The 24,848-nt window shown below is 43.6% G+C and overlaps 1 protein-coding gene across 7 annotated transcripts in view; it reads left to right on the top strand.

Moving 5' to 3' along the window:
• The window catches only part of MBOAT2 (membrane bound glycerophospholipid O-acyltransferase 2), a 95,260-nt gene extending 73,052 nt beyond the window's left edge, over positions 1–22,208 (top strand). For all 7 annotated transcript variants that reach the window (XM_073896969.1, XM_025867569.2, XM_073896970.1 and 4 more), the window contains 9 exons: positions 313–368; positions 1,606–1,660; positions 6,812–6,995; positions 11,041–11,233; positions 11,591–11,694; positions 15,379–15,443; positions 16,939–17,071; positions 19,352–19,503; positions 21,225–22,208. In XM_073896969.1, the coding sequence (XP_073753070.1) occupies positions 313–368; positions 1,606–1,660; positions 6,812–6,995; positions 11,041–11,233; positions 11,591–11,694; positions 15,379–15,443; positions 16,939–17,071; positions 19,352–19,503; positions 21,225–21,447 (1,165 nt within the window). In that variant the 3' untranslated portion in view covers positions 21,448–22,208. The remainder of the gene's footprint in view (positions 1–312; positions 369–1,605; positions 1,661–6,811; positions 6,996–11,040; positions 11,234–11,590; positions 11,695–15,378; positions 15,444–16,938; positions 17,072–19,351; positions 19,504–21,224) is intronic.
• The last annotated feature ends 2,640 nt before the right edge of the window (positions 22,209–24,848 follow it).

The raw sequence follows: 24,848 nt of genomic DNA, 5'->3' as shown, positions 1-24,848 counted from the left end.
CTCTCTCTCTCTCTCTCTCTCTCTCTGCCTGCCTCCTTGCCCGCCCTTCCCTTCTCTTCTTCCCTCCCTCCCTCCCTTCCTGCTTTTTTTTTTTAAAGCAAGGGAGAAGACCTGGATCCATCAGCTCCTATACCTACCCCAAACACAGCAACCCCTGGATTATCTCTTTGAAATCCCTTCAAAATCGTTTTGTATGTTAAAAAATGTCAGAATTTTGTAGTTGTATAAGCAGAGTAAACTCTTTTTCATACATCCTAAGTATTATTTTAAGTTTCTGCTTTCAAATACTTGTTTTTTTTTATTTTGTCACAGCCCAATGATGATAATTACCCAGAAGATCACTAGTTTGGCTTACGAAATTCATGATGGTAAGAATTTAGAAATTAATCTTTTGTCGCTGAAAGAAATCCTATTCAAATGTACTTTCACCTGAGATATGACCCTAACTTTCTGCTCTGTATTTAAGGAGGTCAGAGAGGGGAATCTTTAACTCTGTCTACATTAAAGTGTATTTATTTTTCTGCAGTGTTTAATCTCAATTTCACACTTGATCCAGTGACAAAAACAGAGTAAAAGAATGGGATCCTGTCATAGGACCCACATTAGTGGCAATTTAAAATATAAAGGAAATAGACATTTGATCTCAATCAAGTGGTATTAGTCCCTGCTTCATCTCTGTGTTACATTTTTATTAATATTTGATGTTTTCCCCATGCCCCTTATCCCTTAATATATAATACACACAGTTACATATATTTTTAGCATAAATATTTATATATTCGTATTTTATATCTTCAGTGAATGGACACCTTGCCATAGGAAATGCTAAAAGTCTGGGCTGTGAGTCACGAGTTTGACTCTGGTTTCTTCACAGACTGGAGGAGCATCCCCATCAGACCTGTCATTCGTAGTGGCCTAGGGAGCTTCTTGCATGGGGCTTCTAGCCCCACTGTATATATAGATCACCCATCCTGTACCCTCTCCTATGGAAGACCTACAAATAATTTTTAAGTATATTGTTTGCCTCTTAATTTAGTCCTCCTTTGGTCTTTAAATTGGGCTTAGAATCTAGTAAGTTGATGTGTAATTGTAAATCGTATCCTCCTCTTTGGGGAGAGAAAGTAAAGAAATGGATGGAGAAGGTGTGTAAGTACAGTTTTCATTCCTTAGAGTCATTGAGAGATAAGGAAATCATTCCTTGCTTTATGTTGAGCTTGTAGCCCATAATACTGATTAGTCATTTAAATCATCTAATAATAGAAACATCTTAATGCCCCCTTTTGAAAGTCATAGTGTTTGCTATAAAATATACTAGCATTTTGGAATTTTTAAGTTAATAATGATTTCCTCTAGAGAAGAGTCGGATTTGTGCCCTGATTTGTGGTGTTTATCTCCTACAGACCTAGATGTGTTGGGTTACATGGTGATCCTTTGATGTGTTTGAACCTGTGTTGCAATGAGAAAGAAAGGAACCAGTGATTCCAAAATTGGGATTATAGCTTGAATTTCCAATGAGAAAAGTGGTGGAAGTGTGAATGGGGAAAAACACCATTCTTTTCTTGGAGGAAACCATAACTGATAAAAGTCCCTGTTTTTATTTTTCAGGGATGTTTCGAAAGGATGAAGAACTGACGTCATCACAGAGGGGGTTGGCTGTAAGGTACGTGCTCTCTCTCACCGTGTCGTGCCTTGATTCGCGCGGTCTCTGCCTCAGATGCACTTCACTCTCATGGCTAAGGCTGACTCATCCTGTTGGCGGTACTGACTTCCTGAAAACCAAACTTTCCTCCCTCCGCACACCGCCCTGCCACCACATCTTGCGAGGCTAGGCTACCTGTCCCTTGTAAGGCTCCCATGGCACCTTGGATATATCAGCCTACAGGATGTGCTGCTTATGTACCACACGGATATCACTAAATTTTCTCTCTCTCCTATGATTTTCTGAGTTCCCTGAAGACAGTCTTCATGTCTGCCATGTAGTAATGAGTGATAATCGCTGCTTCTGTTTATAGACCGATAACTTGATGGCAGTTACTGGGCTAAGATATGTTAATACAACACATAGACACCATGTTTTGAAATAATGAAGAACCAGTAAGACCTTCTCGGTATTATTTGAGGAATTCATTCTGGGTAGGCTTCTACTTCATTTATGATAGTACTCTGTTGACTAATCTAAGGAATAGCTTAATTTCTTGGAAGGCTCTATCTTAACCTAATATAATTAGAGATTGAATCATTTTACCTAAAGAAAAATTCCTAGGAAGCCCCTTGTTTTCGGTAAATCTAGAACAAACAGATGCATGGCTGTCAGAAGAATGAGGTTAAGCTTGTGATAGTAGGTAGACCCTTTTGGTAGCATGTCTTGGGAATCTTCTTATATTTTCCCCATCTTTAAGATTATTCTATTTTGATATTCTCTATAGTCAGTATTTACATATCAGTAGGTATACATTTGAATATACTCAGAGAGATTACTTTGATCTGGGTTCTGTAATCTTTAGGCGTCCTTCGCCCATCCCTAAACCTCTCATTAAGAGACACTCAGCGCCCCCCCCCCCCGTTTCTGCCTTTCCCTCCCACACACCCACCTGGCAAAACCCCAAACCCTATTAAATTCGACTCTCTGCCTACCTAAACAGTGGAAGAAAGCAGAGTGGAAAACATTCATTGCAGATTGGACCTGTTTTGAGTGCGTTACTGCAAATTTAGAATCATGGCCTTAGTGTTGCCAGGAGTTCGGCTGCATCTGTCCCGTGCGCTCCCCGCCCCCCCACCATGAGCTCCTGTGTGCTCCTTCCTCAGACTTACAGCACTCCCTCCCCCGCACTCACTTAGGGTGGTAGCAAAGTTTGATTCTTGGAGAAAAGAAAGGCAGCCCTACTTCATTTTGCTACCACTAAACCTGCCAGACTGCCTGTGTCTGTAACAAATAATCCTCTTTCTGTCCCATACCAAGGATTCACTGTCCCTCATCCAGTCCGAGGCCAGCTTCTCACTTCTCACTGAATCCAGCTGCTTCTCTTTAACTCGAGGCTTTTGCTTCCTCGGTTGTCCCGCCCCTTGCATGGTCACTCATCGGTTCTCCATCTTTTCCCGCTGAAAGGAGACACACCTTTACCTCACTTCCCCTTCGAGCTCCCTCCCCATTACTCTGCAGCCTTTAGAGCAAGACTCTGGGAAAGATGTATGTCACTGTCTCCCCGTCCTCACCCCCATTCCTTCCTCGGGCCCCCGCAGTCGGGTGTGTCCTCACCGCTGGTCTGATAGCATGCTTCAAGGGGACCCTTTATCTCGGGGGGCGTAAGTGGTCAGCCTTGGTTTGCATGCAGCTCAGCCTCTCAGTACCGTCCGATCCAGCGGACCGTTCAGTCCCTGAAACATTCCTCTCTCGTCTCCCGGGACACCACCCTCTTGGTTTACTTCTTGCCTCCGTGGCTGTTTACTTCTGTCGTCTTTGCTGAATCCCCCCGCTGCGAGGCTCACCACTTAATATTCGTGGACTCCAAGGCACACCTTCAGACATCTCCGTCTTCTCTGGGCATCACATGCAGTCCGTTGCCCCTAAATACTGTCTGCATACCTGAGGGCTCGTAACTGTCCTCCCCCCTCCCCCGTCTCCCGAGCTCCAGCCTTGTAGCCAACTGCCATTTCAGCATCCCAGCATGGATCTGAGCTGGCGTCTCAAATAGAACACGTTCCAAATAGAACTCCTGAGTCCTGCCTCCCTCCTCCCTCTCCCCAGCCCACTATTGGCTTAGTTCACAGCGGCACCATTTGTCACTAGTGCCTTAGGGCGAAAACTTGGGCAGACTCACGCGTTCTTACTGCAAATCTGCTTCACTGGCAAGTTCACTCTCCCTTGGAGACCTGTCTCTCATGTGACCATGACATCTGACTGACCCTGATCTGACTGGCTTCTCACCAGTCCCACTGAGACCACCCCAGCTGGACCCTCGCTCTCTACTTGGTCTCTTGGAACAGCTCCCCCAGCAGGGTTCAGATGTCTGTCTTCTCTCCCTCCACCGTCTACCTTCCACTCAGCAGCCAGGGGTCTTTGTAATGTGTGTTGGATTATATTTTTCCCCTCCTCTGAGGGAAACCCCACAGTGGCTCCTCGTGTAGTTAACTGGGAGCAGACTAACCGCTTAGGACCACTAGGTACAAGACCTGACAAGAGCTAGTAGCTCTGCCGCTCGTAACTACACAGAGCTCCTTGTCAGAAACCCCCTTCTCTGCCGTCACTCTCTGTCCTTGGCCCTGCTTGATTTTTCTTCACAATATGTATTACTGTCTGATGTTATGTATTTATTTTGCTTGTCCCTCTCTCTGTCTTTCTGATGTAAACTCTGTGAGGATAGAACTTTGGCCCATTTATCACTCTGTCCTCATGGCCTCGATGGCAGTTCACCACTGAGGGTGCTTGTGCCCCCGCAGGAGACATTTTTGGTTGTCACAGTGGAGGGGGGGGTGCTGCTGACACCTAGTGGGTGGAGGCCAGGATGCCGCTAAACACCCTACGGTGCCCAGGACAGCCCCTGACAACAAAGAAGTATTGTCCCAAACAGTCCGTAATGCTGAGATTGAGAAGCTCGAACCTGGGACAATGTGGAGTTGATCCCAAATAAATATTTATGGAATGAAAGGATGATTCTTTCATGTAATGTCATAAATGAAGTATTACAGTTATACTTTGTTCTCATTTTAAGAGCAAATATTAAAATTATCTATTGAGTACCGAAAATGATTCGTCACTTGATATGACCATTGAGCCAGAAATTACTTCAGCAGATTTCACGGTTCAGAGTTATCTCCTGTCCTTGCAAATTGTGATACATAGTTTGACTTGGTAGGACTGGGCTGCGCCTTGACAACCTGGCATTGTTTGGGGTGGGTTGAGATGGAGATTTGTGGCGGGAGCACAGGAAGTTCTTCCGTGGCTTTTGATTGTCGGGCGCTTACCCCAGCAAGTGGGGCAGTGAGAAAGCATCCTCTTTCAGCGTTACGGAAAAAAATGCAAGAGCAAATCTGCCAGCAACGGTTTTCTCTCCTCAGTTTTGAGCCTTCAGGAGAAAATATGTAAGGCTCAAAACGCTTTTAAATGTAGAAGAATAATTCTGGAAAGATCTAAAAAAGGAGTTTGGGCTGAGTGGGGATGTAGCTAGTATCAGATGGACAGGAAGCACTGCTTTCTTGTTTATTGTTTTTTATAAAGGTACATATAAGGGGGTTTCTCAGCTTCTCTTGGCCACAGAGAGGGTTTGTGCTTTTTAAGGAAACCACTTCTCAGAGAGGAAGGAAGGATCATAACGTCTTCCAGAAGCCTGCTTCCCATCCTCAGGTGGAGTCGTTCTTCTATTGATTATAGTTTATAATTGCCAGTGGGAAGCAAACTTAGTAAATGGAACTGCTGGTAGAAAATAAATAAGGGGCACCTGGGTGGCCCAGTCAGTTAAGTATCCAAGTCTTGATTTCGGCTCAGGTCATGATCTCAGGGTTGTGAGTTTGAGACCCGCGGCGGGGCGGGCTCCGCGCTCAGCAGGGAGTCTGCTTGAGCTTCTCTCTCCCTCGGCCCCTCCCCGCTGTCTGCCTCATGCTCCTGCACATGTGCTCTCTCTCTTTAAAAAAAAAAAAAAAAAAAAAAGGAAAAGAAAGACGTAGACTGCTAATTCATCTATGTGATAATGTATACGGTCTATATAGGTTCTTGTGTTACTAAGTATTTTTTACCCAGTTCCTTGCATTAAGATCTAGAAAGCTCCGTAAACTTTAGATGCCATGTGCCATCGGGACAGACCTCAAAGCAGTTGAATGACGAATGTTGCAAGGCATCCTTCATTCGGTACTCTCTTGCACCCACGTCCAGTCTGTGAGCAAACCCCCCGGGTTGTCCTGCCAGGGCGTATGCAGGTGCTGCTCCCCCGCTGTTCCCGGCCACTGTCACCTCCTGTCGGGGGATCCCAGTGGCCTCCTGGCTGGCCTCTGACATCCACCCTTGTCCTGTCGGGCTAGAGGGATTCTTCGGAAACCCTACTGTAGTTTTTTCACTGCATTCAGAATAAAGGCCAAAGTTCCTACCATGGCTTATAAGGCAGCCCTAGATGATCTCACCTTGGTTCTCTCTGGTTTTTCTCCCGTTTCTTTCCCTGGTTCAGCAACACCAGCCTCCCTGCTGCTGGACGCACCCCCTCTCAGGGATTTCACACTCACTGTTCCCTCTGCGCGGAATCCTTGTCCCGGTTACTCACATAGCTCCCTGTCTCACTGCCTTATAGAAGGCCTTCTTACATAGATATAAGAAGAACCCTTTATCTTTGTAGTACTTAGCACCTCTGAAAATATTTTATACATATTTTTCAATTATCTGCTTTCTGCATCTGTTATGTGAGCTCTGTGAGTGCAGACTATTGCTCTGCCTTGTTATTGTAGCATCTCTAGACCCTGGAGTGTGTGGGCACGTAGTCAATGCACACATGGATTTGTTGGGCGAGTGACCGACTAACTGGTAGGGGACGATTCTTTATGCCGTCTCTTGTCGGTCTCAGGTTTGTTTTGTAATGGAGAAATCCAGTGGCATCCCTTTGTAGTTGCTCACAAAGATCTGTATGGAAATTCTCTTCTCCAGAAATAGTGCTGGGCATTACCACATCCTCATCTTTGGAATTCCTATCATACGAATGCAAATGAAAATTAAAGCTTGCTTTGTGGCACAAAGGGGAAGAGCAGCGAGGTGGAAGCCCCTGATTCCTGCACCCATGTTTTCGGTGAGCTCGGGGCCCCGTCTCACGAGCTGCGTGTGTTTTACCCGCAGGCGCATGCCGAGCCTCCTGGAGTACCTGAGCTACAACTGCAACTTCATGGGCATCCTGGCGGGCCCACTCTGCTCCTACAGAGACTACATCACCTTCATCGAGGGCCGGGCGCACCACAGGGCGCCGCCAGGCGCAAGTGGGAAAGAGGACATGCCGTGTGAGAGAGCAGAGCCGTCACCGAACGTAAGCTCGTGAGGTTGACCTGAGCCTCGACAGCTTGTGTTGCGTAGTGTTCTTTGTTCAACGATACTGATACCTTCCAGGTCTGAACTTACTGTGCCTTTGAAGCTATTTTTAAGATAAATGACTCTTCACACTGCAGTTAGTAGTGATGTCTAGTGGCGGTACGATCATCATCAAAGAACAAAACTAAGGTTACTTAAGAAGTGGTGCTGAGGGGCACCCGAGTGGCTCAGTGGGTTAAGCGTCTGCCTTCGGCTCAGGTCGTGATCCCGGGGTCTTGGGATCTGGCCCCACATCGGGCTCCCTGCTCCGCGGGGAGCCTGCTTCTCCCTCTGCCTCTGCCCTTCCGCTGCTCGTGCTCTCTCTCCCCCACCTCTCTCTCCCTCAAATAAATAAATAAAACCTTTAAAAAAAAAAAAAAAAACAGTACTGAGCTCCTGAGTGAAAACGACGTTTTATAGTTATCGAATATTTTACAAGAAAGCCATTTGCACGGACCCAACCCAGCCTAGTTTCTCAGGCTTCTTCCTTCCCTGCACTTCACGTTCCACCTAATCTAAAGTGTTCTCTTCTCCCCTCCTGACTTCCCTCTCCTCCTCCTGGTCATCGCCAGTTGAAGTCTTACTCCTCTTTAAAGGCCTACGTCAAATACCACCTTGTCCACAAAAGTTTTCCTGCTTCCCCACAATAGAACAGTTAACAATAGCTAACACTTTGAAAGCACTTCCCGTGTGCCTGGCCCTGTTGGGGACACCTCACAGTTACTCTCTCAGCACTCACAACACAGGGTAGGTGCTGTGACTCTGACCGCTTAACAGATGAGGAAGTCAGGCCTACGTGATTTGACTGAGATGTCCCAGGCTCGCAGCAGGAGAACCGGAATTCAAACCCAGGCAGTCCCAGTACGAAGTCCGTGCCAGATTGCCTCACAAGTGAACATAAGCTTTATTTCCTTTGGATTGCTGGGATAGATGCTCCTTTATCAAGAAAGGCTCTGAGACTTTGCGTAGGCCGAGTTTCTGTTGGATTTGATCTGGTAGAAGCTAAAAGTCCCATGAGAACTAGGCCGATCAAAACTATGAGACAAAAAAGGGGGCTAGTATGTTTTTTCTGAATGTGGGGCTTTGGAGCAAAGGATCACCTTCCTTTCCAAGTTAATTATAAAATGAAGCGTGAATGAGGAAATTTGCACCCATTCACAAGAGCTCTTATTTTATCTCTTTTCTGCCATGTGACTCATTGTGTTTTGTACCAAAAAGGTGCTTTTGTCTTCATACTTTATTACTGGTTAAATGTTAATTGATAAATGCCATATCATACGGGCTTGAATTTCAGACTTGAAATTGAGTACATTCAGATCTCTTCCATTGACTACTTGTGTCTCCAGGCTGACCGCTTAAAGCCTTTAGAGATCTCACTGCCACAGGAGAAAGAAAGGATTAATACAGATAGCTTCCATATTCCAGAATCTTACTCTGGAATACTGGAAAGAGGATTAAAAGCTAGGAATCAAGGTCCTAGACATAATGGTGTAAAATATTTGAAAAATTTCAAGTGGTATAAACTTCTGAGTTGCAGTAAATCAAACCCAACAAAGAATAATACAAATTTATATATTCTGTCACCTCACTCTGAATTTTTGTGGGATTCACTCTTATAAAAGGTGGCTTTTCCTCTTTTGGGTTGTAGACATCATAAATCAGAGGTTGGCAAGGGCAAATACTCTTAATCTATTATTTCACTGTCTTACTATATTTTTAGCGTAAATTCCATATGTGTAAAGTCTATATAGTCAGAAGTGGTAGTTATTTACAAATCACTCAAAGGCATTTGGAAGCTCTTTGTGCATCCCTGGAGTATGTAGACTCTTAGGATCCAAAGTAGGACAATCAGGTAGCCAGTGGCCCTTCTGTTGGGGACCTCCTGATTGTCTTTATCTAAATCAGGTACAGGTTTGGGCCCTGAAACAAGGACCAAAATCACAATGGCCTAAACAAGGTCTCTCCCATGACATCTGAAGTGTCAGTGGTCCATGGGTAATGTGGCGGCTCCGTGGGTTGGGGATCCAAGCTCTCCCCTGTTTTTGCCATCCTTGGGGCGTTGCCCCCATCCCCACCATGTGAGCTGGCTCGCCACAGGAGCTGTACTCGAGCCAACATCGCATGGACCGCGTGGCTACACTCAGCTGTGAAGGGGATAGTCACGTGTGGTCTTTAGCTAGACGGGCCCATATAAAAATTCCATCGTTGTGCAAGAAGAGGAGGGTGGCTTCTGGGGAGCACTTGTCAGTCTCTGTCATGACATCTGTAGGACTTTCCTCTGGGGCTCCTTAGCTTCTTAGTGAAGGATCCCTCAGTCTTCTGCCATCTTACGAGGTAGATACAAACTTGACAGCTGGTTTCTGGGGCTGGCCCAGGCACGGGGGCTGAAGATTCCACCTCTCAGGCTGCAGACTTCCTCCAGAGTCTCCCCGTTTTCATTCTCGTACTTACCCAGCCCCCCACTCTGGACCCATGTCCCTAAGCCTGGATCTTCTCTGGTTCAGCTTCTCTGAGAGTTAACTTCTGGCCTCCTGCTGGAATGGTGGAAGGGTGCCCCCTTACTAAGCAGGGAGGCGATGGGAACCAGGGGTCATGCCTGGCCTCCCAGGCTTAGGCCCTCACTCCTGCCTTCCGAGCTACCTGATCCCACATTGCCTGAGCCTTTGTGAGCCCCCTGGTAGTTGAGATCAAGTGTATGCAACTTCAGTTTTTGTTTTGAAACTGAGACCTGGAAACTTGTGTGTCTAGTCTGACGGCCACAGTATTGCTCATTGTGTCACTAAGGTGATACACCCAATTTTTAGGTTAATGTATGAGGCCATTTGTTTCATCTCACTGTGCTTACAATTGCAATTTCTCTCTAATTACCTGTTTTAAATCTCTTCTCAGATGTAAAGCTTATTATATATTTGGGGGGAGGGGTGAAGAAAAGGTGGCCTTATTGTACTAGAGAAAGCTTTAAAAAAACCTTGAGGAGAATGGGAATGAAAGCTGCAGCGGAGTCCTCAGGCGCTCAGTCCCTCCTAACAAGCGGCCCAGGGCGAAGAGGGCGTTTTCAGAAATGCAGTGAATCTGGCGCGTGCTTTGACTCTTGCCTTTGAGCCCTGTCTTTTGACACTGTTGTAGAAAGTGTGACAATAGGAACATTCATTTGCAGATTAGTTAATTTGAATAGTATTTGACTACTATGCTGGACGCTCAAAATCTAAGTATTTTGTGATGTTCCATTACCTGGACGCAGCCTTTCCTTTCTTCCACGTGTTTCTTTCCCTTGGCAGGTGCTATAAGCTCCCCTATATTGAGTCAGATTGAAATATTCTGGCCTACTAAAAATACAAAAACACCATGAGTTGGATTCTTTTAAGGTGATTTAACTTTACCAGGATATAGGAAAGAATGGCCTTTTTTTTCCCCCCACCAGTCTTTCATGCAAGTCGTTTTTTCTTGGGTGTGTAGTTCTTTTGGTTTTATCATTTGTGAACAAAATTGCATTGGAGAACTGTCAGACTTAAAGGGATGCATTAAATTGTTTAGTGTAAAAATAATGTCCATGAAATACACATAGCATTTGGAAAATGCAGGGAAAAGCACAATGGAAAAATAAGCTCTGTGTGTGTGTGTGTGTGTGTGTGTGTGTGTGTGTGTGTGTGTGTAATATGAAATCCACTCCCAAAAGTTACTCATGTGATTATTTTTGTGTATTCCACACCTATAGGCCTGTGTTTGCTTTCAGGTATTTTTTTTTTTTTAACTGAAAGCTTTGAAAACATAAATTGAGGTTTCTAGTGTGACTTGAGCCCTAATCCAGAGGTAGTAGAGAGAAGGCTGGACATACATGTTCCTATCCTGAGACCCTGAGGGCTTGAAATGCTGAGTGCAGCGTAGTTTATGATTTTTGACCAGGAGAGTTATAGAGTTTATGCCAGATTAATCTGACAGTAGTATAGCAGATGAATTAAAAGGGGTATAGATTAAGCTTATGAAATCTTGTCCCGTTCTTTCAGGTCGCAGTCATTCAGAAGCTCTTAGTCTGTGGACTTTCCTTATTCTTTCACTTGACCATCTCTAAAACATTACCTGTGGAGTATAACATCGATGAGCATTTTCAGGCTACAGCTTCATGGCCGACAAAAGTCGTCTATCTCTATGTCTCACTTTTGGCTGCCAGACCCAAATACTATTTTGCATGGACCTTAGGTAAGTTGCCTGGGAATGGACTGACTGTTAACGTGTTGAGGTGTATCTTAGTAGCGAGCGGGGAGAGCGCCCTCTTGAGGATATGTAGTTAAAGACCAATTTGAAAAATTAGAGTCCTCTGTTAGAAGAAACAAACTTTACAGCTCATATCCTAAATACGAGGGAATATCCTAGAAACTGTTAGGATATCCTAAAAACTGGATCCAGGCCCATTTTATTATAATATCAGATAAAGATGAAAATGAATAAATCTACTGTTCAAAAGATCCTAGTATATAATAACATATACCTTCTGGGAGAACATGGTAGATTGTTACATGGATTCTTAATACGCTCTTTTCACTTTGTTTACTGCAGCTGATGCTATTAATAATGCTGCAGGCTTTGGTTTCAGAGGATATGATGAAAATGGAACAGCTCGTTGGGACTTGATTTCCAATTTGAGAATTCAACAAATAGAGGTTAGTCAATCATTTACAGGTTAGTTACCATGTGATACTTTATGTACCATACTTTGCTTTTATGGGTTATGATGTGATGTCCCAAGAGTGGTGTTGAAGGCTTTTTATTAATAATACTCATTCAGCCAATATTTGTCGGTGATCAGCACGTGTGCCAGGCACTGGGGCTCCAGTGAGTAAGATTGGTGTGATCTGGGCCCTTGGGGAGCTTTAATCTAGAGCAGGGCAAAGGGGCCCAGAAGGATAGATTGTGATCGGAGAGGTGCAGGGTGTGTGCTACAAGATGGGCTCCATCTCGGATGAGATAGCTCAGGGAGGGGTCCTGAAGGAAGTAATGTCTCATCTGAGTCCTAAAAGGTAAGGAGGAGGTTGCCAGGCACTCCAACGAGAGGGGGCACATCCTGACAGGGTAAGGCTCACAACATAGGGAGTGGTGACAGATGAGCCTGCAGAAACTGAAGACAGGCCCAGATACTTCCAGAGGCCATATTAAGAGTTTGGAGCTCTTAAAGAGCGATGGAGTACTGTGGATGAGTTTTACGCAGACGAGTGAGGTGACCACAGCTGTGGTTTGGAGCGATCTGGTTGCATCAGGTAGGATGAGTTGCCCTCGTGGGACAGAGTGGTCTGTTAGGAGGGTGTTGTGTTTATCCAAAGTGATGGTGGCCTGAACCAGGGGAGTGCCAGTGGGGATGGAGAGACATCAACACCTGGGAGCGCTGCTCGAGAGACTCAGCAGAACTCGGTGTTACAGTGTCATCAGCAAGAGAGAGTGAGTTACGCGTCGGGACCAGATACCTGGCTTAAGCCAGTTTTATGGCGATGCCTTTCGCTGCGAGAAGGAACAAAAAACAGGCACAGGTTTGAAGGGGAACGTACTGTGTGTTCAGATTTCAGACTCAGCTAAGTTGTCCAGCAGGCGGATAAATGACCAGACTCCAGCCACAACACCTGAGCTGGAGATCCTACTTGGGGAGCTGTCAGCCTGTAGCATTTCAAGTTTTGGGAGGAACCACGCGAGTAGCCACGAGAGAGCACTGAGAGGCCCAGAAGGGATGAGAACCCCCCGCTCCCCAGAGCACCTGTGCTTGTAGCTGGGCTGCGGAAGGCGGGTCAGGAAGGTCAGAAGGAAGAGCCAGAGGGAGAAGAGCAGAACGAAAAGGGGACATCGGTTTGCCAGCCTGCGAGAATTACTCCAACAGTAGAAACTACCAGAACTCTAAGTGAAAGGTTGACAGACAGTCTGTTTATAGTGAATGGGTCAGGACCCACCGACGCACCTTAGCATCACTGAAGGCTCGTCACTCCAAGTGGGACAGTCTGTCATTAAGCGCCTGTGACGGGCTGCCATAGGAAATACAGCACCGTCTCTCAAGCACTTGCTGAGACAGTTAAACCTGGTTAGGTCTTTCGGTCTTGCTAAATTTAGAGGGAGTGTAGAGTATGGAGAAGTAAGTTAAACACCAGATCCAGAAGTGGGGAATTCTGCAAGACAAATGACCCATTTTTTCCCAACAAATAAATGACATGGAAAGGGGGCGGGCAGAGAGGGGCTGTTACAGCTTAAAAGAAGTTTTAGCCAGATGCACTGTGTGCACCTTGCTTGGATCACGATTGAACAGACCAACCGGAAAAACATGTTTTTAAACAATCAGGGATACTTGAATACAAAAGGAGTATTAGATGATTATATTAAGGAGTAAGAATTTTGTTAGGTCTGATCTTGGTTTTTTAAAAGTCCAGTAAATTCTGAACTATTTACAGGTGAACCAAGATGTCTGGTATTTGCTTTGAAATTCTCTTACTGTCAGTCATAAAGTGCGGAAGGGGAAGGAAAAACTGATAATTGTGGAAATTGAGTGATGAATACATGGCAGTGTTTCTAACTTCCTGTTCATTATTGCTTCCCTGTGGAGACTTTTGAGACGTGTTTTTCCTAATCAAGCCCCCACGAAATTGAATACCGCATACACCGTATATCAGTGTATGTACTATATGTATACGTGTGCTTTATACATGAAAATAATAAGACTTTTTGCCTCCCAAGAACTGGTTTTTATCGTCTTGGGAGCAATATCACCCTCGTTGAGAATGCATGGTATAAGAGGAAGTGAAGAATAAAGGAGTTCGTTTTTCTGAAGGAGGGAACGGTAGTCAGTGTTAAAAGGCTGCTGAGATGTGCAGCCAGAGGAGGGCTCACGAGCGCCATCAGCTGTAACAACAGGGGAGTTTATTGGTGATTGTGGTAACAGTGTCCAGGGAGGGATAGGCGTAAAGGCCAGATTATACAACTCCTAGGCATTCATGACCTGTATAGGGAAGGAGGGTAGAGATAAGGCCACAGCTGCAGGGAACGGGTGATTGAAGGGGGGATTTTTGTTTTGTTTAATTTTGTTTTAAAATGGAGAGATTGACACGTTTACCAGTTAGACTATTGGAAGACAGTGTGAAAATATGGTAGAGGGAGAGAGAGGCTGATGGACACACGAGGTCCCTAAGAAGATGGAGAGCAGGGAGGTAAGAGGCCAGGTGCAGGGACTGACCGTGTTGGAGGAGGAACCAGGGACGGAGGAAGGGAACTGCGGAGGCTGCTGACTTTGTAGTTTTGATGTGAGAATTTGAAGTCTGATGGTTTATATCATCTCAGTAAAGTTAGAGGCAAAATCACCTGTTGGGAGGGAGGAAGGGAGGGAAGATGGGGAGGAAGGGATAGGACCAGAGATACGAAAGTGGGGAACTTTTGAAGTACTAGTTGGGATCTCCTGAAATTGCTGATATTTACCTGCTTTTGACTTACCCGCAAAAAAAAAAAAAACCAGTTTAAAATGGTTCAATCCAATAGCTGTTTTCAGGAAGAGGAGAATACACTGTTTAGGGAAGCAAGGATTGCTTGGTAGGTTGAAGCCTCAACTGAGATCAAGAAGGATGGATTTCGGACAGAAGTCTCGAGGGCTGTATGATATTCTGCACCCAGATTCAGAGGTTATAAGTAGGGAAGGGGGAAAGTAAAGTTGATCTGGGGTTAGGATTTTGATAAGGAGGTGAGTTAAAAGGAAAAAGAAACAAACACACCCAGCATTTTGATGAGAGTAGTAAATAATGGACCATGGAATTTACATGGTGGGAAGGAAGTGAAGATGCAAGGAGGATATAGTTACCGAGGGAGGGAGGGGTAGGGGACCAGAAGTTCCCTCTGAGGTCAAGGGGAAGCTTTTATGGGAGAGGCTTGTGTGGCGAGACCGGACAGCTGGGAGGACGGTGGTGGTTCCAGGTGGGGCGAAGGTTCCGGGTGGCCACAGATGGTGGCTGAAGAAGCATGGAGGCGAGGGGATCGTGGCTTGATGGGACGTCTAGTCCCCGGTGAAAGAGTCATTGGAGGGTCACTGAAAGGTCATTTATATATCAGGAATGTCTTTGGGATCATCCTATGACAACCCCAGTAACTGTTAACATATAGGAGAAAATGGTGATAATCCATTTATCTCGTGTAGATGGTCTCTAAAATAAACAAATTCCACTTACACAATGATGTTACTGTATTAGAAAAGCAGTATTAAGGAAAGAAATCAGTACCCTAACCATCAATGTCAAGTAACTTATTTTTAGCACAATAAAATGTTACTCCTTCTATTTCAAGCTTCATCATTTTGTGGGCCAAAGAAAAAAAGTTCTTTTGTTTTTCAGATGTCAACAAGTTTCAAGATGTTTCTTGATAATTGGAATATTCAGACAGCTCTTTGGCTCAAAAGGTATGTTTCTTCAAGAACAGGCTTTAGCTGCGCTATGACATCTAATCCTTGAGGTTGAGCTTCACTGAGTTCCGATTCTTGATTAAATTAACAGTGTGTTGAGTGACATTGGGACCTTGGTGTTAACCAGGAAACACTGCTAACATCCCTTGAAGCGAGAGTCTATCAGATGTGAGAACTTTTCAGCCTGAGTAGTGAACGTAGCTCTCACCGGCCTCTCGGTGCGCCCTCCCTGGCATCTTTACGGGGTCTGAGATCGCCGGTGTCCTCCTACTCTCATTCCCTGGAGATGTGTTAAGTAAAAACGAAGTAGCTACACAACCACTCTACAGATGCCCTAGATTTTCCAGAACAGTTCCAGTTTTAAAATATTTCAGTTTGACAGGTGCTTCTGCATGTTAGGCACGGGATACAAGGATGAGTCCGACAAAAAGACTCAGCCCCTGCAGCCAGAGAGTTCGCGATCTTGTTAAAAACACAGCAGCGTCACCTACACGCACCATTCCCTGTAGGGAGGAAGAGCAGGGAGCGGGAGCGGGAGCAGGGGCGGGGGGCACCCTCTGGGATCTGTGATAGGAGTTGGTCGCATGGCCAAGGGGGAGATACAGGCAGACCAAGTATAGCAACATCCCGTTATGAAATCGCACAGAAACTCACGGTGACTCTGCCTCTTGTTCCCAGTGAGACCTGTTACTCTACCTTAAGTTTACTTTATGGAATCTTGCCCTGTGACGGTACAGCTCTAAGCACTGTTCTGTGTCAAGTGACCTTTTTTGGGAATGTCCTTTATTTTGTGACAAGTTGAGTATCTTTATCCCTCGAAATGCCCACCATACAATAGTGTCACTTCGTGGTACCTTGCAGTCTCTCCGTTCGCTGCAGATTCTCTCAGCTAATCTGTTGTGTGATTTTTGTTACTGTTGTGTTTTAAATTTGACACCTTTGGGGCACCTGGCTGGCTCAGCAGTGGAGCTCGTGACTCTTGATCTCGGGGTCGTGAGTTTGAGCCCCATGCATAGAGATGACTTAGAAAAAATAAATTTGATACCTTTGGAAAATTTTATTTTCATCTGAGTGCTTTACCCTGTTACAAAGAAATTTTAGACTAAGCCACAGCCAGACTTGCCAGAAAGAAGTGTTATTAGGTCAGTTGAAAGTTCTTAATTAAACAAGTCATTAAAGAAAATTTTTAAAAAAGTAAAATAAAAAATCTTTAATATTAAAGATTTTTTGGTAAATCGTGTAGATTTCTAAACACTGGCAATGCTCACTTTAGCTATTACATATACCATAAAAAGATGAAAATCAAATTTATTTTCCTAGTTAAGTAGGAAAATAGCTGTCACCTCCCTGAGGTCACAGGTCAAGTTATTGCTGATGTTAAGTGGTGGCTGTTTTCCTGGTTACTCTCTGTCCTGTCAGGTAAGAAAAGAATGATCACTGTGGACTATCTAAACTCACTGCCCTTGCCTCTCCGTGGTTTTCTGGCTTCTAGGGTTTGTTATGAACGAGCCTCCTTGAGTCCAACTATCCAGACATTCATTCTGTCTGCCATTTGGCATGGGGTGTATCCAGGATATTATCTGACGTTTCTGACAGGAATGGTGATGACAATGGCAGCGCGAGCTGTGAGTATCCAGAATTCCATTTCCTACTTCGGTGGTGGTCCCTTTGCACTGGTGGAGGAGGCTGAGGACCCCTCCACAGGCAGGCCTTGTGGCCAGAAGTGAGGTGTGTGCCTCACGTGTTTGTTGAACCCTCCCGGGGGGCTCCACACTTGGTTCATCTGAGGAGAAGACTTGGCACATGGGACGTACCCCACAAAGTGTTCATTGTCTTGACAGAATTTTCTGAACGAGAGCTAAAAACTGAGTTAAATAAAGAGGATCAGAAGGGTAGGTTTATTTTAGAAATGTTTCCTGAAAGCTGTCACGTTTGAGTCCTCTTTTAGATGAAGAGTGGAGTATGAACAGAGTGGTTGGGCCATTCCTGGGCTGGTGGACACAGTTCTTTATAGAGTGTTGGCCTGGTTGGAACCTGGAGTAATATTTTGGGAAATAGTTGAGAAATTAGGTTGGTGACATGGGTGGACAAAGAAGAAGGACAATTTAGTGTAAGTCCTCAAAAGTCAGAGGCAAGTAACATGACAGAAACGGTGTTTGCACAGGCTTCTTACAGCACTTACAGGGGAGAAGACTTCATTTAACAAACTAGCAGATATTTATACAATTTTCAGGTACCATGGGGGGTATAGGAGGGAAGTCTCAGAGAAGAATTAACGAAGGGCCATACCTTCTGGTCGTTTGTGGTCTAACTGGGGCATAAGGCGTATGTACGTGTGTGAGCGCGTGTGTGTATGTGTGCGTGCATACAGCATGAGGCATGTGTGATACATCCCATGGGTTTTACAGTAAGTAACGTAGTTGTTTCGAGGTGAAAGAAATCCTTTTGGTTGGGTTGACCCGAGGTGGCCTCATTAGGGAAGTTTAGTTGGATTTGGGCTTTGAAAGATGAACATTATTTCAAAAGTGAGTGAAGTGTGATGGGGGTGGAACGTGACATTTTAGGCATGGAAATGACATTAGCAGAACCAAGTTTGAAAGTGCCCAGTGTGTTTGGAAATGACAAGTAAATCTGGTTGAAGCAGAGACATCATGAATACCTAAGGGGTAGATAATTCTGGAAGAGCAAAGGAGTGCAGGGGAGGGAGAGGGAAGGGTAGTCCTAGAAGAACTTGAACACCAGCCTGGGAAAGGGCCTAATCCTCATTCTGTCTGCGTACCTGGGGGCCAGGTGAGGTTTTTAAGCAGGGGGATGGAATGCCGAAAGCCATGCCTCAGGAGAATTGATTTGCCATCGATGGATGGAATGGAAGAGGGTGGGTAGCTGCTGTGGCCATGAACCGGGCAAGACGTGGTGGGTGCCGGAATCCAACCCGGCCACTAGGAATCATGGTCTCTCTATGGGAGCGCCATTAACCATCCAGCAGGTTGGGGCGCCTGGGTGGCTCAGTTGGTTAAGCGACTGCCTTCGGCTCAGGTCATGATCCTGGAGTCCTGGGATCGAGTCCCGCATCAGGCTCCCTGCTCAGCAGGGAGTCTGCTTCTCCTTCTGACTCTCCCCCCTCTCATGCTCTCTCTCTATCCCATTCTCTCTCAAATAAATAAATAAAATCTTTAAAAAAAAAAAAAATTCCAGCAGGTCACTTCTGAAAAACCCGGTGGCATCCTCGCTGCAGGGCTGTGTTTCACCTCTGAACATGTTACAAGAAAAGCAGGGAACACAGTAGAAAAGAGGAAATAATGTTTGGTTAGGTTTGTGCATTTCAAAACTGAAATGTTTTTACTTTTTTGGAAGCTAAAAAAAATTTAAATAGTTATTAGGAAACACCTATCTTGAGAGTAATGTGCATTGTTGCCATTTATTCTGATTAAGTGTCTTTTGACCTCAGCTCAGTGTATGATACCCATCTGTCTTTCACCAACGCAGAGCTTAAAGGAGAGGAAGGATGTCTCATTTCATTGTAGTAGAAAAGGTGAAAACAGACAGAACTTTATTTACATACTCTACTTTACCAAATACGATTTAAGGAGTGTTATTTTTAACTTTTTTTAGAAACTTTTAATACAACTTCAAATCTACAGAAAAGTTGCAAAGCACTCCCACATGCCCTTTACCCGGATTCCCACATTCCCACATTCGGCTCTCTCCATATCTTTTACACACATGCCTATTCGTTTTTCCTGAACCGAGTTGACTTCTCCCGCGGGGGTGGCCCCATTGTAGACGTCCGCCAGCTGAGCGTGGGAATAGCAGTCACTCCTCATCCTTGAAACAGCAGATACGGTCAGTGTGATTTTATAAACAATATGAAAGATGAAGCAAATATTTTTGTTTCTTTATTCCAGATGAGAAGTAACTTTAGACATTATTTCATCAAACCTCCCCAACTGAAATTATTGTATGATGTTCTGACATGGATAGTGACTCAAATAGCAATAAGCTACACAGTTGTGCCATTCGTACTTCTTTCCGTAAACCCATCGTTCATGTTTTACAGGTAAGTGTCACTCTCACAGAAACGCCAGTGGGAACCACTTTGTTTTGAAGAGCGAGCGCTTTGCTATTGCATGGCTTAGAAAAATAGCACCACCCCCTTACTTTCTATAGTTACCTTTTCATCTTAAATCAGCAAGTCTCAGGTTTTCTATGGAATGATTCCCACCACTCACCCCTCAGAGGAGTGTGATTTAGACAGAGAAGTATCAGCGGGGCGAGCACGGCCTCAGATCTCTCAGGGGTTTAACTGGAAAGGGTGGCTGTTCTTTTTACACTTGGATGTTAACTAGACTTACCACGGTGATTGTTTTGCAATATGTACATATATTGAATCATTATATTGTACACCCAGGGCTAATACCATGTTATAGGTCCGTGTACCTCTGGTTAAGACAGTGACATCAGGCTAGATGCAGCCTGCAGGCTGGAGTTTGCTCACCCCTGCTCTGGGGTCAGGGTGTAGGAGTGTATGTATTCAAGCAGAGGCTTATGTGTCACTGGGAATATTCTGGGAGCGGAAGCAAAATATGCCTTATGATAATTACGAGTAAGTACTGGTAAAGTCTGGGCACCAAAAGTTCAGGCTGTCGGAAGGCTAACTCCGAAAAGGAAAGGATAGGGGAACTTGAAATAAGAGGAACAATAGGTAGTATGACAGAGCAGTTTAAAAAAAGAAAGAAAAATGTGTAGCTTATCCTTTACAAGGAATTGTTAATTCTCTTAATTGCTTTAGCCAAAAGAAAATTGAATTACTTCTTTTTCATGAGTTTGTTCCCTTCTTATTCCTTGATGTTTCACGGATCTTTTGTCTTCTCTGTATTATAGAAGTTCTTGTTTTGCATTCCCTGTTAGATTTCTCTCTTTATTCTCTTCCTCATCCACCGGATTCCACTCTCGCTGTGTTAGTGATATCTTTGAGATCAAAAATTTCACCTTTCATAGAGCTTCCACCACCCTTGCATTGAGAACGACAGCCCAGAGTGGTCAAAAGTTGTTGCCCAAATGTGGCGATGCTCCCACAGAAAGACATCAAGGAACTCCAGCTAAAATTCCCCTTTTCACAAAATGATCACATAAATTTACATGTGATTGAGCAGTTGGTTAGATTTTCTATCCCAGGTACTTTGTTCACAATCACTTGAGTTTACAATTCTAAAAGGTCACATTTGATTTATATTTGATTTTAAGAATGATGCTTCTAATAATATTTTTAATAACATGGTCTTTATTATGTGACAGCAACCATCAAGAGGCAATATTATCTATTACTCACATCATTGGAATATCTGTAACTTGATTAGGGACCATCACAGCGGAGGAGGCCAGAGCATTCAGGTCTTGAGTAGCTCTGCGTTCTCTTTGTTTGCTTAATGTTCAGTTCTGTGGAACTGAGAGATTATTTTCAGGTCACTGCAGCTGCTAATAAGTACCTTTTTGTTTTTGTTCTGTGTAGCCATGGACTTATGACCCTTACAGAGGAATATAATACGATATCTAGTATCGTGCTTTTAAGTGGCCTGGTTTTATAGGGTGCTTTATAAATACCCACTTGCAGAGCTGGAGAGCTTCATGTCATGGGGCAGGGGCCGGGGGCGGGAATGCCCAATTAATGGAGTAAATATGCACATCCTATGCAGGACCTGTGACATTTTGACAAGGATGCCGTTGCTAAGGAATCATTCTCAAAATTTAATAAAGTAAACTCTGTCCTTTTTCTTTTAGCTCCTGGTATTACTGCCTGCACATTGCTGGTATCTTAGTATTATTGTTGCCGGTGAAAAAAACTCAAAGAGGAAAGACTCCACATGAAAACGTGCAGCTGTCTCGATCCAAACAGTGTGATGAAAGAGAAAATTCTTTGGGACAGAATAGTTTTTCCACAACAAACAATGTTTGCAATCAGAATCAAGAAATAGCCTCTAGACATTCATCATTAAAGCAATGAAGGGGAAAACACTCTGATGGCTATTTTGTCTCTGTTAACAGAAACCAATCTTAGCACCTTTTCGAGGGCTTTGTGTTCGTTTGAAAAATGATGAAGTGGGGGGGCAAATGGGACGGATTTGGTGGGGAATTTCCTGTATACCAGATTGGGAATGGAGTGAATAACCCCTCCCATGCCATGTCCCTGTGGGCCACGCCTTATATAAAAATATTTCCATTATTTCAATGGGCACTCAGGACCTCAGCAGATGTCCGTAGGGTCATACATGTGCCCTGTTGCTGAATGTATGTTGCGTATCCCAAGGCACTGAAGAGGTGGAAAACTAACCCTGTCGATCTAGATGATTGAGAGAAATTACCTTTTCCAAATGAATGTCTTGCCTTAAACCCTCTATTTCCTAAAATATTGTTCCTAAATGGTATTTTCGAGTGTAATATTGTGAGAACCCTATTTCAGTATTTGATGTCATGTGCTGTAAAGGAATTCTGGAGGAATCTGAAACAGGATATTTAAGATTGTGGACACTTTAAAAATGCAATAAACATCTCAGTATTTGAAGGGTTTTCTTAAAGTATCTCAAATGACTGTAGTACGTAGTGAAACCGTAAACAGTTAATGGATGCCAAATTCTGGGTAGCTTATTGTCCTGGAGAGTTTAATTACTTTGTGTCAGTCAGAGCCCATCAAGGAAGAATTTCTTCAACATAATTAAAGGTTGGTAATGTGATATTTTAAGCTGATTTTCTTAAAAAAAAAAGAAAGAAAGAAAGAAAACTGAACAAGAGAAGATGACAAAGGAAGGAAGGCATGAATGAGGGAAGCACCACGTGGACCAGGGCTGGAGCCATGGCAAGGCTGGGTGGGACAGGGCCCAGGTGCTCAGCAGAAGTGCTCTCCCCCTTTCTTTCTCTGAGTTCTTTGTGATTCTGTAAAGACATAAACGTGTAATGACTTCTTAATATGTTGGACTTTTAAATGAAACTTACCAAGCATAAATTATATAGAATTATAGAGGGATTATGAAGATAATCGTGGTAGATTGCACGAGGGCTATGAAGGAGAAATCACGGAGTAAGGTGACCATCTGTCTAATCACTTCCTTATCCTTGACAGCGTAACTCATAATTGAGAAATTCTTAGGGACGTGAAAGCTTACAGTCATTGGGTCTGACCCTCATGTTTAGAGAATCAAAGAAAGTAATTTCTAAACTCTTAAATTCTCACATTAAAATTTTGCTCTTAACTCTTTTTTTTTTTTTTAATTATTTATTTGACAGAGAGAGACAGCGAGAGAGGGAATACAAGCAGGTGGAGTGGGAGAGGGAGAAGCAGGCTTCCCCACCGATCAGGGAGCCCAGCGGGGCCCCCCCGCCCCGCATCCCAGGGCTCTGGGATCATGACCTGAGCTGAAGGTAGACAATTAATGACTGAGCCACCCAGGCGCCCCTGCTCTTAGGTCTCTTTAATGAGTTTTAGATTCTGAAAGTAGAAAAATGTGCTCTTATCCTCTAGGCCATTTTCACCACAATTAATCTCACCTCCAATTACTGGATGTCTCCTTTAATCCCATCAGGGCTTTAGCCATAGGTAGTAAATCCCAAATCCCAGGATCGTGGGCTGGGAGAGAGGAGGGTGGGCAGGGCCTTCTGACTCCACCTTCATTTGACCAATCTTTTATTGGATTTCACCTTTATTTGACCAGTTTGTTTTCTTTTTTTGCCTTAGATTTTTAATGAAATGCAAATCGTCTGTCTCTGGTGAGTCTTATATATTTTTGTTGAATAAGTTTGCAGATGAAGTTACGGGCAGAACCACTCTCTGGCTTAAGCTGTGCAGTCTTTCATTTAAAGGAGAAAGGAACAGCAAATGTACTTGGAACTTTTGAGGTCTTAATCAGCAAAAATATCAGTGTATTTTTGTAAAATGTTAGAAATATCCTAGTCTTTGTTTACATAAAATGTTTTTATTTTTCTAAAGGTAAAGTTTTTCTACCTGCTGAGGTTAGCCATGCCCCATTAACTTCCCAGAAAAGGATGGATAGCTAAATAAATTTTCTCTATTTTCCCATGCATTGAAATTAAGCTAGCTGTGTAATGTGAGAGGATAGAAAAGAATAATCATGGAAAGTATCTGCCCCCAAAAGGTCTCCTCAGTTTCATTAATGCTGCAGAGAATCTGATCACTATTTTAAAAAAATGTGAACAAATTTAGAGTTTAAAGGACAAGCTTAGGCATGTCATAAGTGAAAACAAGAAAGCTTAATAAAACTTTTTTTCAGCCCATCTGGCCATTTATAAATCATCCCTATTTATTTCTGTTACTTATGTCATTTCTTAGTCTGTAAACCTAAAATCACTGTTACCTGTTTCTTGCTTGATGAATGTACTCTTAGAGCTGTCATGCAGACAGCAAGATGACTAAGAATTCTCCAGTTGCTTTGAAGATGATACATTATCTATACAGTTTGACTGATTTTCATCCCCTTGGATCAACTAGGTTTGTTTTGTTTTGTTTTTTTAATTTTGTATGAAAAGGTTTTTGGATAGCTTTTCTCTAATTTTGGAGAAATTATAACCATAAGTGTGTAATCTAGAAGAAAAACTAAAGAAATAATTCTAATTCTCAGCTTGACTTTTCTCCTCAAGAAGAAACTCTTTGTACTCTATGAAATGAATATATCTGCTTGGAGTGTTGTAAGGATTAATGCTTCACTTCTGCTTACAGTAGGAGATTTGAAAACTGGTCTGTCTCCACGTACTGCTAATATAAAGGGATTTGTTGTACTATGTGCTGCTGCTTTTTTGATCAACAGAACAAGATGCAGTACATATTTCTATTATTTCTCAACTCTTGGGTTGTCATGAAACTACTCCAGAGATGATCAATGACCATCATACTTAAACTCTTGGTTCATTATTATACTACTCAGGGAAAAAAAATTTGAACAAAAATAATTATTTTTCCCTCAGTTTCATTTTCTGGAAGCAGTAACAGTTAATTTGATGTATCTCAGCTATCACCATTTTATAAGTAACAGTCTCAGTTTTTTAAAATAAGCATTTTTATTGGAACTCAGGGTAATTGGGGAAATTTACTTGGCTTCGAAAACGTCCAGCCTAATAGAGAAGGTTTATTTTGTTTTTGCAATGTCCAGCCACCACCATACTTTTGGTTAAAGAGTATTTTTGTCATTGACCCCTGCCATGTGTGACATTTCCACAGATCCCAGTTTTCAGAAAAATGTGCGGTAAAAAGGATGGTTCTAAACAGTGAAGGTAACTCACATTGAAGCACTGATTGTCCTGGGAGGAGACCTGGATGTTCATCTGGCTCTTTTATTAATGAGTTAGGATTTGGGCAAGTCACCTGTCCTCTAGATGGAAGTTCTTTAATAGGAAGTT

The sequence above is a fragment of the Callorhinus ursinus genome, unplaced genomic scaffold (assembly GCF_003265705.2).
Source record: "Callorhinus ursinus isolate GAN/ISIS: 27379988/994484 unplaced genomic scaffold, GSC_fseal_2.0 scaffold10, whole genome shotgun sequence".
Taxonomy (NCBI): Eukaryota; Metazoa; Chordata; class Mammalia; order Carnivora; family Otariidae; genus Callorhinus; species Callorhinus ursinus.
The sequence above is the reverse complement of the archived record's forward strand: the minus strand, read 5'-3'. Positions and strand labels throughout refer to the sequence as shown.